This window comes from Pagrus pagrus (genome assembly GCF_965226575.1).
Source record: "Pagrus pagrus genome assembly, chromosome: 17".
Classification (NCBI taxonomy): Eukaryota; Metazoa; Chordata; class Actinopteri; order Spariformes; family Sparidae; genus Pagrus; species Pagrus pagrus.
This window is the reverse complement of record NC_140201.1, coordinates 4,738,438-4,757,483: the sequence shown is the minus strand read 5'-3', so window position 1 is coordinate 4,757,483 and position 19,046 is coordinate 4,738,438. Positions and strand designations below refer to the sequence as shown.

General features: G+C 43.1%; 1 protein-coding gene across 2 annotated transcripts in view; it reads right to left on the bottom strand.

Annotated features, from left to right (window-relative positions):
* The window catches only part of pvrl2l (PVR cell adhesion molecule related 2 like), a 313,692-nt gene that overhangs the window by 115,756 nt on the left and 178,890 nt on the right, over positions 1 to 19,046 (bottom strand). Inside the window, exon 7 of one of the 2 annotated variants that reach the window (XM_084380365.1) lies at positions 5,953 to 9,905. The exons of the other annotated variant lie outside the window; for it this stretch is intronic. Within the exon in view, the coding sequence (XP_084236491.1) occupies positions 9,274 to 9,905 (632 nt within the window). The 3' untranslated portion in view covers positions 5,953 to 9,273. Of the gene's footprint in view, positions 1 to 5,952; positions 9,906 to 19,046 lie in introns of those variants that run through there. 2 annotated transcript variants of the gene reach the window in all.

Here is a 19,046-nt window from a genome sequence, read left to right as displayed (position 1 = left end):
TTAAAGAAACGCTGCAGGATTCAAACACAAGTTAAAATGTAATCTTTTTAGACTAAAACGACTGATCAGAAGATGAGTCTGCGCCCCGATGAGAAGAGAAAAGCGCTGAGCAGCACTCACGCTGGAGAGCCGGGTAAACAGCAGGGCCACCAAATACAAGAAGGTTGTGACAAGGACACCGAAAAAACAAAAAAAATAATCAAGGTTCGCTGACAGTGAAAGCTGAGAGAAAATTATTATTTTTGTGTGAGACCGGCTGAATTTCTTCTTTCTCTTCCTTTTCATTTTAATTAGTAACTCACAGACAGGAAGGCAAACAAAGAGACAGCCAGAGAGAGACGAGCAAACAAGTGCGGAAAAACTCTCTTCAACCTGCTCTATTATTTATCACTTGAAAGAAACAACCAGTACTTGTAAGTAGTCAGAAAAAAAAAGATGAAGGAGCTTCAGTTCAAAGTTTATTTATATCTACATGTGACGTAGTGACAGGTATCATGACGCTCTTCATTCCCCTCAACTCTACAAATTGTTTTGCTTTTTAGCCTCTTTCAGCTCATTGTTTTGGTACAAATTTACTGTTTTGATTGATGTGCAATGTTTAGCTTCAGCTAAAGATTTCCCATGGGAGCTGGTGGAGACCAAACCGAAGCTAAAAGGAGAGTGAATATAAAGACTTGAACAAGACACTTCTGGTTACAAAACAGCTCATTACTCAACACAAAGGTCTTTTTCTCTGGAGTATTGTCCTGTAATGTTGTCAGACTCTTATGAAATCATCCTCCGCCCGTCAGAGTCAAAAACTCTTTTAGTGGAAGTAACTTTGACAGTCGTAGTTCAGGATGATTACACTGCAGGCGATCGACTGGACATAATCATTTACACACCAACACATATAAATACAAGGTCGAGGTTTAAAATAACCACAATGCCCCTTGATTTAAGCTCTTCAGCTGCTCTATATATAAAAATACAACTGCTCGGTGATATGTTTTTCAGACGCCTGCTGTAAAGGTGATAATATGTCAAAGTTTGTTCACAGCTTTGTTTCAGCTGCTCCCACTTTCTTCTCTTCCAAGTGATCTGCAGCTGTGAACCACAGCAGCGACTCTAGAGGGTATTTCTATAAGTCGTCACTAATATTCAGAATAGATATACTTCCAATAAACCCAGATAATGAAAGACTGACTGCAGAGGACGTACCGCCCGCCCAACATGCCATCATCGAGAGACAGCAAGCGAGCAGAGAAGTCTCTATAGAAACTGGCGATAGAAAAATCATGGTTATGTGGTTGGAAACATTGCTCTTGCCACTCTGAACACTCTGCAAACATCAGAGAGAAGGTTAAGAAATTAATTCATCTTTAAATGTTCACGTGTTCATCCTCAACCTCTACGCTCAAAAAAAAAATTAAATAAAAAAATAGAAGACATTTGAAACGAGCGGACATTCGTATGAACATGCACGACCAAAACCTGAAATAACCTGAACCAAGACAAATAAAAAAAAACCCTCCATGACGAATGCGTCCCTAAGTATAGCTCAGAACACTGCAAGAGCAGCACAGTGGGAGAAGAGGAAGGTACCCTGAGAAGAAGGGAAAGCAGGACAGCGCTGCATTAAGTAATTGGCTACAGAGCGCGATGGGGCCTCTTCTAACCAGTGTTGGGAGGAGGAAAACTTCATCCACATCTGCTGGAGTCTCAGCTGGCCTGGCAGAGGCTCGGCTTTAACTGGATTAACAACAAAAGCAGAGCTCAATAACTAATAGGCCTCTTCTTCCTCCTCTCTCCTCACTCTGTTCCTCTTTATCCCCTTCCCTCTCTCCCCTTCTCTTTCCATCTCATCGTCTTCCTTCGCCTTCAGAGCGAAGCAGAGAGATAATGCGGAACACTTTCATGCCTTCTGCTGAATTAAACATGGAGGGAACAGCTTGTCCTGGGTGCTAAAGCTGAAGCAAAGAGAGAAGGAATATGAAAAAAAAGGAGGATATATACAATCCAGCCCCTGCTCAGAGTCCCTGGAGTGCTGCTGAACATTTCTTTACAATTAAAAAGATCTGTCGCCAGTACACCGCGCTGAGGATAGCTAAACAGGACAGCCTTTTTTTTTTTTTTTGTCGCTAATTGGCCGGGTTGAGAAGGACTGTCAGCTGTCGTTGGGTGGAAGCAGCCAATCGCAGGAGCGCCGTGGTGGCATCGCACTTGAAAAATACTCCTCTGAGGCTTCCCTCAGCACCTTCAGCTTTCATTGTCGGCGCTGTAAATCCCACCTCGCCAATCTCTTATTCCTTTCGCACACTCTCTGTCGTCTTTTACGCCGCAGCCTTCCAATTGGGCTCCACAAGTAACAAATCTGCCCATCTCTAACTCCAGGCTGGATGGTGAATAATTGACAGTGTTTCAAACGTTCTCAGTCTCAGGTGGTTTACAGAAAAAGAAAAACCTGGCGATGTCTTCTCATCCTCTCGGCAGGGGCTGAGGTTTCAGTTTATGTTCTGCCTCTCTTCTTTCTTTCTCTTTTTTTGACTCTCAACTTCTCTGATCTGAGAAGAAAAAGTCTCCCTTTCTCTCCCGGCCTATTTGGTATTCCCCAAATGAAGCGGCGAGCTACCACCCTCGTCCTCCATCCTCGCCTTCCCCTCCGTTCCACTCTCATTCCCTTCTGACGGAGCCAAGTGACCTGTTACAGCGTCCTCTGCTTAGCATGGGCGCCACGGTCACGGCAGCAAGGACAGGACTTTACAGGGGTCGCGTTCAGGACCGCAACCCACACACAACTCAGGCCATGTGAGGCGTGGCGGCGGGGCTAAAGATCAGAGAGCGGCGCTTGTAGCGAGCATGAACCCGTTTTCAACCCCGTGGTCGGGCTGCCGGGACGGCCTGTTTTAATCACTGCAAAAAGGGCAATCCAACAGAGACTTATCTGGTTTAAGAATGAATAAATCTCTTTTTTTTTATCATCAAAAGATAAATAATCTTGTTAAGCATTTGGATTCATTCATTTAATTTGTTTCAAGGTTGCTTTTCAGCCTCCTTGTGAAGATCTTCGACATAAAGACACAGAGCGTCTCCTCTGTGGTCTCTTTTCAACTCCGTTCATAAATTCAGCTGATAAAAAGATCAAGACTCTTTATCGTGAATTGAAAAGTTCCCCCAACTTCTATTAAGCCTTTTACAAACTGTACCGTTAGATATGTTTCACATTGTCCTGATTCGTATCTTGTTAAATCATGTTAATGACTTTAATAATCGCAAATTATGTTACTGCGTGACGGCACTTTCCTCCTGATTACAGGATATTTGAGCCATTTGAAGAAGATGTTTTGAATTTAAGGCACCAAACACTCTCAACCCAACATGCATCCGGTGAAAAAACGTGATATTATCTGGTAGACGTGTGACTCAGCTGTTCTGGTTGTTGTAATTATTGTTTTGTCGCAGCGCTAGCCGGAGGTAACTTTTGGTATTTTGTCCCTGCTCCTCTTATTTTGGCTCTATTCCCTCAAGTGGTTAGAGCATAATTGGTTATTTTGATGAACAGGCTACTTCTCTGCACTATGGCCCTTATAATACTTATTTGTGTGGGGAGTTTTATGTGTTGTTTGTTTGTTTTGTTATCTAGATTAAAGTGTTCAATTTCCCATTTTATGAAGCTGTGGTGGTGATGTTGGCCCGGCGGAATGAAGAGGAAACACTCATTATTGATAATCAGTGAATTAAAATGTCACAAAACAAACAAATAAAACACAAATAACTTTATAAAAGCTTATAAAAAAATCCTTCCATCACTTTTAAACAGTGACATGAACTAACGAGTCGTTCAGGTCATCACGTCTTAGTGTAGGTCTGTCAGTTTTTCACTGTTTAAACGTGATTGGAGGGCTTTTATGAAGTTATTTGTCTTTTGTTTGTTTGTTTCATGACATTTATTTAACTGATTATCAAGAATCAATGTTTCCTCTTCATTTATTATTATGCGCTGAGCCAATGTTACCACCACAGCTTCGTAAAATGGGAAACTGAACATTTTAACAAAACAAAACAACACATCAGCAACACATACAGAGAGCGGTTGAGAGAAACTTGACAGTGAATGACAACAAAACACAGTAAAGACTTTCACACAGTGCAAATTAATTAGATAAATAACATGAGTCAAATATTTTGTTACCTTCAGGCGGACAGGGGAAATCCTTATTTTTGAGGTGTGTTTTCTTCTAGGTGATTTAAAACGGGTCTTAAATCGCCTTGAAGAAAAACGGGTGATCGGAGACAACATCTGGAAGTGGTCTGACTCTCAGAGGGTTACGGTTAGAAAACGTAATCTGTACATCGTGAGTCGTCAAACTCTGCGTCCTTCTGCTGGTGTAAACAAACCGTCCAAAGCAACGGCAGCAACACAATGTGATTTAAATATGAATGACGGCCAACCATGACGTGGCTCTCCTTTACCTGGGCCCGCCTGCCAGCCTCATGGAACTGATTCACATCTCGAGACGTGATCATAACACAGGTAGACTCGACATGAAGTGACTGTTAGTAATACCAGATGTAAACGCAATAGCTTGTGGATCAGATGTCATTATTGTGAAGCAGCGGTGCCCAAACTTTTTCCCTTCAAGGGTCAATTTTCATTTTCATTAGGCAAAAGCTTAAACAGTGACTCGTATCATATTTTTTTGATGTCCCAGATTGAACCAGCTGGAATTTACCACCGATCCGTGCTTCGTCTCTTCCCAGGGCTAACAACAAATGCCTTGACGGGCGTACATGCCAACCTCAAGGCCAGGGAGGATTTTATAACCAAAGGGGGTCCTACTCCCAAAATATTTGAGATTCCTGCACTCTAGAGACATTTAACACTTTCTTTGAATTCTCAGACAGCGCAGAAGGATTCGCCCTTTTGGTTAAACTTGTGTGAATCTGTTGCATAAGGTAATATTTATCACTTTTAGTCATTTATTCATTTTTTTTAGAGTCTGTGCACACCACTGCCCTGCGTTCGTCAGCCTCTCACTAGGAATTGATGCGGTGCGACCTCCCGTGATTGACAGAAAAATAAATGTGGGATATTTCACAGCCCCCTTTGCCTTTACAAGTTTATGTAAGAAATGGGAATTCTTCTCTCCAGGGCTTCTGAAATCGAAAATATTCTTTCTCCTCTCCACTTCTCTGTCCGCCTCACACTCAGCGAGGAGGGCGAGGCCCAACAGTACACCACGCCACACACTGTCAGTGCCAGAAACAGGTTATTATGACTAAAATGGTAAAGAGTTTGAAAAATGTTAATACATCGGGAGAAATATGGGAGAATTGTGACCTCGGGAGGAAAAACCAGGAGAGGGAAATGAAAAAAAAGCAGGCAAGTATGTTGATAGGAGCGTTCTCCACTCTGCTGTAGTTGGAGACATCACATCAAGCGGTGTTCATGCCTTCATGAAGAGAATGAATAAACGCATCCTCAGCGTGAGACTGCATTCCTGAAGCTCAAAGACTTCACACAGACATAAATCAGCTTCATATATATTTCCGAGTAGCTGCCGATCGGTGAGAGGCTCTTTGAATGGTAATCATGAAGCTTGTATCTGAATAAAATAACTTATCCAGATACAGATCACATGTTAATACCACCTTCAATTCTGCAACACAGCAGTGGGCACAAGTGTTTCTATAATGGGCAGCTTCCAGGTGTGATTACGTGCAAGTGTTTGAGGTTGCCGTGACAAAAAGCGAGCGTGCCTCTCCTTGTGTTCGCAAAACCTGAATCGTGTCCTGTAGCAGATCTGTTGAGGAGGCTAAATATCCCAGAGCAGGTGCAGCGTACGGCGCTGCGCTGTGAAATGTGCTGAGGAGAAGAAAGAGGTGTGGTATTTATAGACTGATAACACGGCTCGGCTTAATTAATTACCAGTTTCTTCCACAGAGGATTTTTACAGAAACGTTTTTTTTTTTTTTTTTTTATTGAAAATGGGTTGTGCAAAAACAAAAGTTATGACTGATGATGAGATTTTCTCACCGAGGGTACGCACACGCTGCAAGACTCTGGGACTAATTAGGCGCCAAAGTTGTGATCACAGTCGACTGTTTCGAATTACGGAGCTGCGAGAAGCCCCCGGAGAAAAAGATGTGCTGAGGCATACGATGGCCAAATAGAGGCTAAGTGTGCTGGAGTGAGATGAAACTGAGCGCCTCTGAAAAGTCAGGGATTTTATTTTTAGGGATGAAAATCATCACTAACATTTATTTTTTCACTTTAATAAGATAAGACGACATGTGTTTAATTGGGAGATGCAAGAAAATATTTCAAACGTAACATAAATTATTGTAGTTCAGATTATAAAGCGTATACATGGCACCATATATCTTTTAAACGCTGATTCAAGTCATTTGTTTGTCCTCCAGAGGTTTAAAACATCTGCGTCTTGGAGCGTGCACGCACCCCACTGAGCCAGAAACACACTTCAATCCAAACCGTACTGCAGTGATACAATAAACGAGACCGACTACATGTGACACGTGTGGCAAAACAGAAGTTACAGTATGGCTTGTTTCTCATTGTACTTGATAATTGGCAACCTGTCCAAACACACTGTGAAATGTTATGAAATGTCTCCACGGAGATGTATTGTAACATAGCAGATATAACTGTCTCATTGTACAGAAGAACAGATTGCACAGTGTATAATGTTCAACAACAAGCGACGACGAGGGGGTTGGCTCTCAGAGGGAGGCCGAGCTGAGTGTGGCGTCCTCAACACAACAAAAATCAATCGGCTGAGGTTCAGATTTTCAGATTTGAAGGCTTTCAGTTCACACAGGTCTGTGCTTTAATGTCAGACCCACAGACTACAACTTCTAATGTATTTTAGGTCATAAAATCTTATATTTTATCACAATATACTACATTGCAATGATGAGTAAGATCATTTTCAGTAAACCAGTCTAAATGCATCATCAGATTTCTTAAAGATTTCCCTTTTCAGATCCTTTATCATAAATATCACTTGTGTTGCATTAAGATAAAACCTCCAAAATGTAAATATAGTGGAGCTGACTAAAACTGTAACTGTTTTTGACTTTACTCCCGGTGTCCTCGACTCTGGCAACCAAGCCAACACTGCGTTCCTACAGTAAGTAAGTGTGGTTGTGATGTGAGCATAGTGAAGCTCATTCCAGCTGCTGAAGCATGTAGCACCAGTCTAGTTTGTCCTTCTATATTTTTTTCTTTAACTGTGGCCTTCATCGCCATTTCCAGGCTCTCTATACATCTCCAAGGAGGTTTTTCCTGTGCTGCAGAGATGTTCCCTCCCTGCAGCCTCTCTGCGTCACCTCGCAACCATCTTAACATAAAGAAACAAGTGATATAATTCGATAGTTGCTTAAAAAAATCGGCCATTTAGTGGTCTGAAAAGAAAAAGATGAGTAGGAAAAACCGGGGACTCAATAAGGCAGATGTGTTCCAGAAACAATGTGCGTTAGCAAATGTGTTGAAAAGATGTCCACTCTGAAAATAACTGTGAATTGATTTAGTCCTTAAATCATCCAAATTTAAAATTGTCACTTTTTCAAATGCAGTTTTGAATGGTCATCAAATTCATTTAAGACGTTATTTCAAGAGAAACTGTAGTTCTGCAGTGTACAAGAAAACAAAGGTTTGTGAGTTTGTGAATTTAATTTAGCTGCTCTCACATCCTCTCTTTAAATGTCTCTTAGGCCGTGTCGCTCTGTCCAATCAGAACACAGAACATGGAATAATCCGGTACATAGCCTCAGAACATTCTGCGGGACATGGAAAAATGAATACATGAAATATCGCAGCCTCCAACAAAAGCCGGTGAATATTTTGCCTTGTTGAATGCGACCCAGATAGGAATATAAATACGAGTTATCCCCTTCTCCCTGCACACAGTCGTTGCGGCACTCGTCTAAGCCGCCCATTATGTAAATAAAGAAAGAGCAGAATCACAGAGAGAGAGATGTAATGTGTGTGTGGCACTGGGAAACATACAAATGGCGCAGGATGCATGTGGAACAGAAAGAGAAAGAGACAGAGAAGAGGGGGAATAAGGGAAGAGCAACTGGAGAAAGTGAGAAGAGACTTAAAGAAGAAAATAGAGCGGGAAATAAAGAAAAGCACATCTTTTTTTACCCATTAAATGAGTCATTACCGACCCAATGTGGTACTGTGTGAAACCCCCAAGGCTCCCGGTGCGTCTTTTTCCATAGCGAGATCAACACCATTACACAACAGTAAGAACAACAAGAGCAACAACATCTACGACGACAACAATAACAACAACTGTGCTATAGTGAGACGACGCCCAATATATAGATGATGCACATCATTAACACCACAGCCAGCCACACATTAGCACACACTGTTCAGTCTGTTATGTTACTCAGTTTAGTGCCCCCCCCAGCTTCGGCAGCACCCGTCAGGAAACCAGGTGGTGTCATAGGGTCGGGGGGGCGGGTCACCGTGACCCACTGGGATGAGCAGAAAGCCCATCGTGGTCGCCAGTTTGGCTTTTCAAGTTTTTTTAAAACAAGACCCAGGCGCGTCAGGAGAGCCGGCGTCTGCAGCTCAGTCGCAACATCCACAGAAGCCGTTTGGACAGTTTTGATGTCGAGTTCAACAAGTTCATGAAGGTTTTTTTGTTTCTATGTATTTTGAAAGAGGAAGGCGATTTTTTTTTAATACTGTTGATTTGTGGAGTAGTGGTTATGGCGCTCCCCGGCTTCAGGTAAGGTATAAAATACAAACGATGTCGTCACTCGACACAATCACACACTTGAAGAAGCGAGAGCGTAGCAATGAAGCAGCATCGCATCAGAGTCGCTGTGGTTTTCGTTTGCTTTTTGCTTTTGCATTTTCTTTTTTTTTTTTTTTTTCATTTTGTTATATATGGCTGACACTGAATGGAAATCTGTCTGCATGAAACAGTTAAACACAGTCACATATTCAGCCGCGGTGCACTACTGCCATCACAAGTTTGTCTTCATCAGCTTCACGACTTTCTGGTTCCTTTTTTTTTTTATCATTTTTCTTCTAATCCTCTTTTTTTTTATAAAATCATACAGTCGGTGTCAAGCAGAGAGGATATAATTGATGGCATCTCTTTAATCAGGTTGAATGTTAAGCAGGTAGGTCTTTAGCTGATGGAAGCGATGTTGATCTATCTGGTGGCGAAGGGGGCTGCACTGCCCTCTTCCTCCACCACATCTCCTTTCATTTCAGCCCTCACCTTTCCTTTCCTCTCTCTCTCTCTGCACTCAGACATAAATGGCAGTCCGGGAAATAACAGAACCATCTCTCTGAGACTCCATGTCGTCGTCCAGGTACACGTCCATCTCTTCCTCGCCGCCGTGGCCTCTGCGGACGTGGTAGGCTGGAGGTAGCATGTTCCCGCCTCCCCCGACTCCTCCGAACCTATCGTATCGCTCTTCTTCTTCCTCCATGCTGTCGTCCAGCTCAAACTTCCTTCTCTCAGCTTCGTCCATCTCGCCACTAAGGAGGATGTCGTGGGCGGACGGGGGGTTGCTGATCGAGCCGTGGTGCAGGTGATGGTGGAAGTCGTTGGCCTTTTCCGTGAGAGTCCCCGTGGCGTCGCAGCCCTCTCGGTACGTGTAGATGGGCCCATTGTTATTCGCACCCGTCCCGTTCTTACTGCTGTTGTTGCCGGTTCCGCTGAAGAGCAGGCGGGCTTTATTGCCATAGTCGCCGCCATTGCTGCCGCCGCTGCCGGTCGCTATGGAGTCCCCGCTGCTGGGGTAGCCACGTCTCTGCTGCCGGCGACTCCGGGTCAGGAGAACGGCAACGAGCGCGACAACCAATAGTAGGGCCAAGAGGGAGCCGATCACGGCGCCCGCCACAACGCCGGCACTCGACGGGTCCTCCAAGGCTTCTGCAGAGGGGATGGAGGGGTTGGAAGGAGGGATGGAAAAATGGGTAGAGGAAAAGAAAAGAAGGGCAGGAATTGATGGCTGTTTTTAAGGAAGTCTTGGAGGAGGAACTCACAGTTGTGATAGTGATAGTAGTAGTGTCTTCTTCTACATGTGTTAAAATCCTCTTACAAGTGTGTAGTAATGTTCTTCTCAGTGTAATCCCTTGGTGAGGGTGCAGTCAGTCATTGCTGGGATCAGGCTGAATGGGACTCATTCACTCTCTCCCAGCGGCTCATTGCGCTGCATTTCGCAGACATTTTGCTCTATACACATGTCTGTCCAGCTGCTGGCACTTGAGTTTCTGTCGCCCCGCCCCCCTTTGCCAGCTGGGGAAAAGCCTTTACTACTGTAACGGTCCATTGTTTCTATACTTGATGTTGGTGTGAGCCAAGTTTGCCTCGCCACTCTTGTTTCAGTCGAAGATTGAAACAACAATGAGAGATGGGTTTACAGCATCAGCAAAAAGCAGTTTGTTTTGTGCCTCGTGCGCTCTTTGCCATGGGTTAGAGGTACCGGCCCAGGAGAGCCACACAGACAGACAGACACAGAGACAGACTCACAGGACAGACAGGCAGAGGGGTTATTTAAAGAGGTTCAGTGGAAATGAGCACACAGTCGCGCCCGGATAGTGCCACAATGTACGACATCCCTCGAGCCCTCCCAGTGTTACCCTCCCTTTCTTTCCCAGCCTCCTAATTGCAACCACTCCTCATCCCCTTTCTTCATCCTCATCCCCCCATCATCTGCTTCCACTGCCTCCTCCCTACGCCTCTCTTATCGGTCAGCTAGTCAAACCACAGGGCCAGAGTGGTCGCCTGCTGTCAACCCAGGACCAAGTCCAGATCGCACTGATCGCAAGCTCACAAAGGTAAAAGGTTCACACTGCGGTGCAAGACTCTTGCCAGGACATTTTTAAGAGGATTCTCCACAGGAATATGAGAGAGAAAAGAGGTCTGGCACAGATAGTGTCGGATTTGTACGAGTGGATTCATGCTGGGCTAAAAAGAGGAGAAAAGAAAGTGTCGAACCAGGCATGGAGAGCGTTGAGCCTATAGTGCAGTGCTGCACAAGGCCAGCTAATGTTTTTTTTTTCCAGTGAATTGCGTGCTGATTTCTCCTCGCGGTGCAGCGAGGGCAGTAGAACGCAGAGCAGCAGGGAAATTTGAACCTCTTCCTGTTTTATGCAAATAACAGCGCCGCTCTGCCAGCACTCCTGGCAAACACAGCAGTGAATGCCAATCAAACAATCTGAGCTTGGCTGAAATGAGCACTGTGTGGGGTTACGTGCCAGGGCAGCACTAGTGAGGGAATGACATTTTTCTTTCTTTCAATGAAATCACATTGGACATCAAATAATGATCTGTACGGCGCTGGCGAATATGAGTTATGCTGACAAAACCAGTGGGGGGATGTCACTATAAGTGGGTCCGGATTGAGAGCCTGTGATTCAGACAAATTGTTCATTCTGAGGGTGTAGGAGAAAAAAGAGAGGACATGAAACAGGAGAGGAATCGAGCGAGAGGGGAGAAAACCAGGAAGAGGCTTGTGGTTGAGAGAGGAGAGCAGACGAGCGAAGAGGAGAGGTCTCAGTCTGATTTCAAACAGTCTTTTGCTCTGGTCTCACATGGGGATGCAGGAGGGTTATGCCAGGGTGAGACAGACGGGTTGGGCAAATGAGGCGGGGCTCTTGGGAGAGGATATGATGTCTAAATTAGGGGACAGTGTCTGGTGATATCCAATTGAAGTGACAGAAGGCATTAAGGATGATGAATCCAACTTTCCCTGTCCTAGTTTTCCCTCTCTGCAAACTTACCCACTGGATTGGAAACACAACCTGTGAGCCAGGATGGTTATTTTTATTTATGGTGTCATTTATATCTTAAGCATTCAGTTATATTTATCAAGTGGCTGAGTGAAAGACAGCTGAATAAAAGCCTCTTTTGTGAAAGATCTTTGGTGGCTGTCGTTCTTCTGTTAATCAAGTGCTTAAAAGTCCATTATTACAGGCTGTAAAGAACGAGGCTCATACAAACGCTTTTTAAGTCCAAAGTTGAGGGACACTGACTGATATTTAAACATTAATGATCTTTTGTGAGGGAACTTTATTGTCTTTGTGACGACTGTGAGGTAGCTGCCTCCTCTTTGTGCTAGTAAATGAGGTCAACATGATGAATTCAGCTATAGCTGCACCCAGAGAGGACGGATATTGCTCTCAGGCAGGCATATTCAATTGCCGGCTCACGGCCACATACGGCCCAGAAGACACCTCCGAGTGGCCCAACAGAAATAAATCTAGTATATGAGAAAATATGTAAACCAGCCTGCATATGTAGTGTATTTATGTCCATGTATTTCTCACGTACATGTGCTTATAAATGTGATAGACGAACAGGAACAGGAACATTGCTATTTTTTACCACATTCATTTGCATTTATTTAAAGTTTTGTCGTCTAAAAGGTTTTAAAGGCCGTCTGGCCCGTCTACATTTCCTGGTCTTCTAATCAAATAGCCTTGCTCTAAGGGTTACATTTTAAAGTAGTGGTGGTAGTCGTATGAGTTATTTGACCACATTGGAAATTAAAAGCGATGTACGTGATCTGAATGGCCACAGCTGAAGGTGGAGGGCCATCGCTTTTGGGAGAGATGTGGTACTGTTTAAATATAGGGATAATGGCCGCCTGGTAGCCAGAATAAAATGTTCAAATGTGTACGTACCTTATTGATATTTCTACCAAACGAGTTGTTCACACTTAGGACCCAACTTTTATATTGGGAGGTGGCTGCCAAGCCAATGACCACACTTTGAGACTGCTTTCCAACATTTGTTGGACAACTGAAAGTGTGAAACTACTGGATATTTTTGACGGGGGGACCACAGTGTTTCAACATTTTCAAGCGTGATAACACTTGATATCTTTATGGAGACCTAGGAGCTACATTTATAGTGACAAAACCAGGTGTTTTGGACCAAAACATGATCTTTTCTGAACCCTAACCAAGTGGGTTTTATTCCTAAACCTAACCAGAGCGAAAGCACAGCGTTGTCACAACATGAAAACTGAAAATTTTACCAAAAGAAATGTACAGTTGCAACAAAAATAATTGTCATGTTTCAACATATCCGTGGTTTGCAGAAATGTACATTGCCGACATTCATTGTGGCGATTGGGTTGCACAGAACCTCGAGCTCCGTTCTCACCTCACCACAGATGAACAAACACAATGGGAAGTGCGTGTAAATGTCGAAATGTGTCGATTTTACAATCACAGCCTCTCTCAGTCACTCCAGCATCAGAAACTAGCAGCTCTGACAGAGTATAAAGGCCCCGTCATTGATTTGCATTTACAGAATATTTCCTTCCTCAGTCACAGACAACTTAAATGGATAGTCTGACACTTTAGTGAGTACGCTTTTTTGCTTTCTTTTCAATAGTTAGACGAGACGAGACGAAAATAGCTACAGCAGTTAATAACGACGTCACATGATGATGAACGCCTTTTGAAAGTGCTAACAGTGCATGCATGTACAGTAGAAAAAAGATCTTTATCAGACGCAGGGTAGCTGCGGGTGTTTCTCCGACATCACTTGCTACAATCTCAAACACTAATGGATGCAGCTCTGACGAAAATGTGCCGGATGCGTGATCAACATCAGCGTCGACTTCTTGTCAACCGCCCAATGAGACGTTTCAGTAAACACTGTTCTATGATCACATTTCACCCCCACCCCCCCAAAAAAAAGTGAAAAAAAAGAGAAAAAAAAGCAGAGAAACTATCGTTAGCAAGAAAATAGGCCATGCCTGTCATCCTTATTTCTCATCAACAGCAGCAGCCTGCCTGCATTAAGAAGCACGGTGATAAATGTCATAGAGAGAGGCAGGGGAGCTTATATCAGTCTCTGTATTAGTGTCATGTACATGGAGGAGATTAGGGGGGGTGGGAGGGAGAGAGGGAGGGAGAGAGAGAGAGTGAGAGAGGAGCATGAAAACTACCCATTTCTACTCAGTCACATTCACTGCGGTAGGGATAATCTAAATGAGAAGATTTGGGATGAAGGTGGAAAGAGTTAGGAGGGTGGAGTGAGACGGACAAACAGAGGAAGAGAGAGAGCAGAATAGTCTAACGGGTGTGAAAATAGCACAATCTAAATAATCTTTTGCTGATCTCCTTCACCACCTCTCCTATTGTTCTCAGAGCTAGAAAACCAGGCCTGAAAACACAAAGACCTGCTACAGTAGTCCCATAATAAGCCAGAGGCAGCGACTGTAAAAAAAAAAAAAAAAGCTCTACAGCGGGAATTCTCATTAAAAGCAGCTTTTGGTCAAGGACGAGACATATAAAAAATGTACCCATGAATACGCTCCGAATATCAAAACACCGTTAACTTGGAGACAGAATACAAAAAGGGCGAACCACAGAGACTTGTAGAGTTGACTTTCTGTATTAAATAAAATATTGCTTTGTTCTTTTTTATTGTATCGGATTCCACTTCGACGAACGCAGGAGGCAGAAGCTATATGAATGTTTTTTACGTGTTATTGAACAGCGATTACACGCTGAGCTACCGGATCTCCCATTGGTGGGCTCATAAAGTCGCCTGAATAATGCAGTTATTACTATAGATCGCTCAGAAAATATTAAAAATGTGATTTGAATAGTGATTTCAGATGAGTGATTTCATTTGACCGGTAGAGCAACAGGACCTCCGGGGAATTCAAACAACACCTCCCACACAAAGTTGAGTAGGTTCCTGGAAATGGAAGTAATTGCAAGGTTAAGACAAAGGTCAGCGGGATTACAAGCTTAAGTTTTTTCCAGAATAACGCCCGAAGGTTTCAGTCTAAATAATGCACAATAGTTAAAAAGTGTCTCCCACATAAGTAGGACAACCTTCAACTTGGAGTGGTGACTGCAGAAACCTTCTACAAACAAGACCCGGTCCTGAGGCACAAATGAGAAACCACAGCTGCAAGTTTTATTGTTAAGAACAATCAGCAGAATAAATTTCATCAGCGTTCGATTCAAACCACAGATATGTTGAAGCTTTACAGCTTCTTTATGTTTCGACTTCCTGTTTCTGTGGGTTCAGATTTCTATTGTATGTTGTGAAAACACTGTGCTGGTCTGGTTAGCTTTGCCACTTGGTTAGGGTGAGGAGCAGATCGTGTTTTGGCTTGAAATACCTGGTTTTGTCACCACATAACAGGCTGAACATGTCACGACTTCACGTCTAATATAAGCATAACTTTAAATTGGCCCCAAGGTCCAAACAGAACTATCACCATGTGTTTTTATGCCTCAAGCTGCTGTTCTCGAGCCGTGCCGTTAAACAATGGCCTGAACATTTTTTTCGTAGAATATTATGACGTCATATGGGAGTTGACCTTTGGCCTTGTGGATATAAAATGTCATAACTTCATCATTTGTGTGAAATGTTGTAAAAAAAATGATCATATGAATTGTTGAGTAATGGCGAAAAATGTGCTTTGTGAGGTCAGAGTGACCTTGACCTTTGAACTCTGACCACCAAATTGTAAATCAATTTTTTTCAAGTCCAAGTGGATGATTGTGCCAAAGTTAAAGAAATCCCCTTGAGACATTCTTGAGATATCATGTTCAACAAGAATTGGACGGACAGACGAATGGACGACCCAAACACATAACGCCTCCGGCTACGGCTGCTGCTTTTTTTATGCTGGCAACTGGGTTCTTACTGTACTTTGTAAGGTTACACAAGCGCCCCGGTATGAGCACATGGTGAACTCTCTAAAAACCATCAGCTATTCTGGTAATATTCTGGCTACAGTTAGCGAGCAGGCTGACCTTCAAGCATTGTGAATGGCACGATCACAAAGAATACAACACAGGCAGAAACTATCTGCACTCAGAAACTCAATAACTACTTTTTCTTGTTTCATCTGGCAAACAAAATGCAGAAGAGCCCCGTCACTGTTCCCACATCATCAGCGTAAAAATATCTCCCCTGTTTTTGAGTGCAAGTTGTGTCGTCTCTCATTCTTTCCAAATTTAAAACCGGAGCCGCAGGCAAGGATGGAGAACCTCCTCAGTTTTTACAAAAATTACTGAGAAACGGTTTCCATTCATTGGGATTTTGTTTTTGTTTCGAAGCCGACCAGCTTTTAACATTTGGTTTATTTTTTAATGTGCTATCTTTAAAAACATGTACAGATACTATCCTTTTCTGACTTGCTGCTGGCTCCAATACAACAACAGTATGGGCACCGGTTTTAGGGTTGGGTTTAGGGTTATTGGACCCAAACACAACAGGAGGGTTACTGTGTGTGTATTCATTTGTACCTTTCTCAGTTTGTATTATCATTTCTGTCTTTGTGCAGCCTCACATTCCTCTGAGGGAATCCAAGGATCATCTTATCTCATCTTAAAACGCTCTTCTTCTTCACAGGGTAGAAATAACCATGAGCTTTGTTTGTGTTATGTCTTGTAATATAAACCACAGTGAAAAGAACTGAGTCATGATTTACCTTCACCATGTATAAGCAGTGTGTCTCAGAGGCACAGGCTCATAATCCTGGCAGATGTAAGCGGAGGTGGGGGAGGTGAGGCCGAGGCTAAATGTTATCACGGCAGGTTAATGGGACCCGGAGGCAACTCAGACAGGAAATCACAGATGTACAGTACTGAGAGGATTTGAGGGTAACCTCTTCACTGACACAGCAGAGCTGAAGCTAAATATTTTACAGCTGACTTTGACAAAGTGCATTTTTATGGATTGCATCCGAGATCCAATTTTGAGAATAAAAACTTGAGCAGAAAGGTGCGAATAATGCATGATGGAGAAATCACAGGAGGTCCGACTGAAGGACGTGCGTCATGCGGACGATAATGGATAACATTTTCCCAGTTGGTGATCGTGCACAGTCGAGGTACTTGTGCAACATCATGCACAGGGTGCTACTTATGCAGCATTTGACTGAATCTGATTAGCAGTTATTCGTGAATGACAAAGCGAGTCCACTGTGCCATTTTCCAGGAACACGCAGTGTTCTTCAGTCCATCTGTGGCAAAGTACATCCAGGCCATTAACGGTCTTAATGTGCCATTCATGTGACCTGACTCGGTAGGTTCACTCTGTGTAGGTAGAAGGAGCTATTGAAACGGTGAAAAGGGCTGCACGTCCATTTTCATTCAGTGAAATTGCATCATACTGAGATAAATATCTGCACTGGTACAAGTTTGACAGCTGAAATAATGACCTATAACACAACATCAAAGATAAATAATAATTCTGCCATTGACATACACAACAATAACCCAGTTACCTGTGCTTACTACTCACTACCTTTGTGTATAGATCTTAAACATATAAATGCCGATGGGACGACTTTTTCATATATTTTTTCAGACCTCATTAAATGGACGCCTCAATTCCCCTCAGAGACTCTCACCATCTCAGAAAAAATGAATCTTTAATGTTGACCTTATCCGGCAGCCATCTTCTACCAACTCAAACAACCGTCCTCTCCTCGCAGAGGAAGTGAAGACCAGGCGGAAAAGTTTTCCACTGCCACCTCTGGCTGAAAGTTTTAATGTCAGCTTCACCTCTGACCGCACCCAGCATCACAGCTGTGAGCTGGGTTTCACTCCACTGACCAATAGGAAAGCCGTCTTGACAGCGGTGACCTTTGAGGGAACGGCGAGTACAGGAGTCCAAAATGGAGGGAGCTAATTAGCCGTGTTGCGTTATCGACTTTGATTTAACCCTTTGCCAGAGTGAAGACTGCTCCACAAAGAAGGAACGGTTTGCATACATTTTTTAGTCAGGAGTCAATGGTACACATGTCTTTTGAATTAGCTATGTGAACTTGTCCTGTTAGCGACCAAGCTAAACAGCCTGCTAACCCCCCCTTTAATTAAACTCTTCATTGAATATTCAGTAAAAACCAGACTACTGGTATGGACCTTCTAACTTCCTGGAAGAAGTCATCATAATGAAGGACTGAAGTGCTGCAGAGATGTCCGGTCTGACAAATCTTGTTCTCCAGATGGAGAAAATGCAATTTTGTTTGGTTCAGACCCCAACTAATGTCCCGTCATCATGTTTTAATACATTTTTAGTAAAAATGCCTTTAAAAGTTATCAGTCCCACTAATAGTGAAGCATATTTTAATCACAATATCAGTCAAAATAATGTTGCGTCACCATATCGTGCAGCCCTCGCTGTAGGGCTAGTATTTGTACCGAACTACAAGGATTAAAATCAAGCAATCACATCAATTACTATGTTAATGACTAACAGCATGTCACATAGAACAATACCTTTGTCCGCTCAACTTCAATTAAAGCACGTTAAAGCCGACACAACATGGTGTGCTGGGTGTTTCTCTCACAGAGTCGCCACAAAAACCTGGAACTTTAATGTAAACTGTTACAGTGACTTCACTTTTATTTGACAAAAGCTAAACTTGTCTTTATGAACAAGACACAAAACACCTCCTGCTCTTGTTTTACAGTTAAAAATGATCCTCTGCTGTTTACATGTGAAATATATTTATATAACATTTAGGAAGTAATGAGGCTCCATTTAAGTTAAATGAGTTTTTATGTCATTGTTTCAGCACTAATTGTTGCACTTTAATGAAAAACATTCAGTGTGAAGCTTCTCTTTAGGTCTTCTTTATGAACCAACACCCACAGAAACCTCTGCACACACACACACACACACACAGACACACACACACACAGACACACACACACACACACACACACACACACGCACACACACACAAACGCACACACACACACAGAGACGCCCATGCATTCAAACATGATCAGTCACATTTGCATTGCGTACAGACACCCTGCAGCAAACACACACAGCTACACACACACACACACACACACACACTGTATAAAATGATTAATGCTCTTAAATTCTTTTGCATTCATGCAAACACACAGATAAGCAGTATTACACACACACGCAAACCTCAGAAACATCTATTAGCGACTAGACACTAAAAGCCTTCAGTGTGTATCTGTGTCACTTCTCTAACCCGTCCCCAGCGGTTGTACATCACACACATAAACTCACACACACACACACACACACACACACACA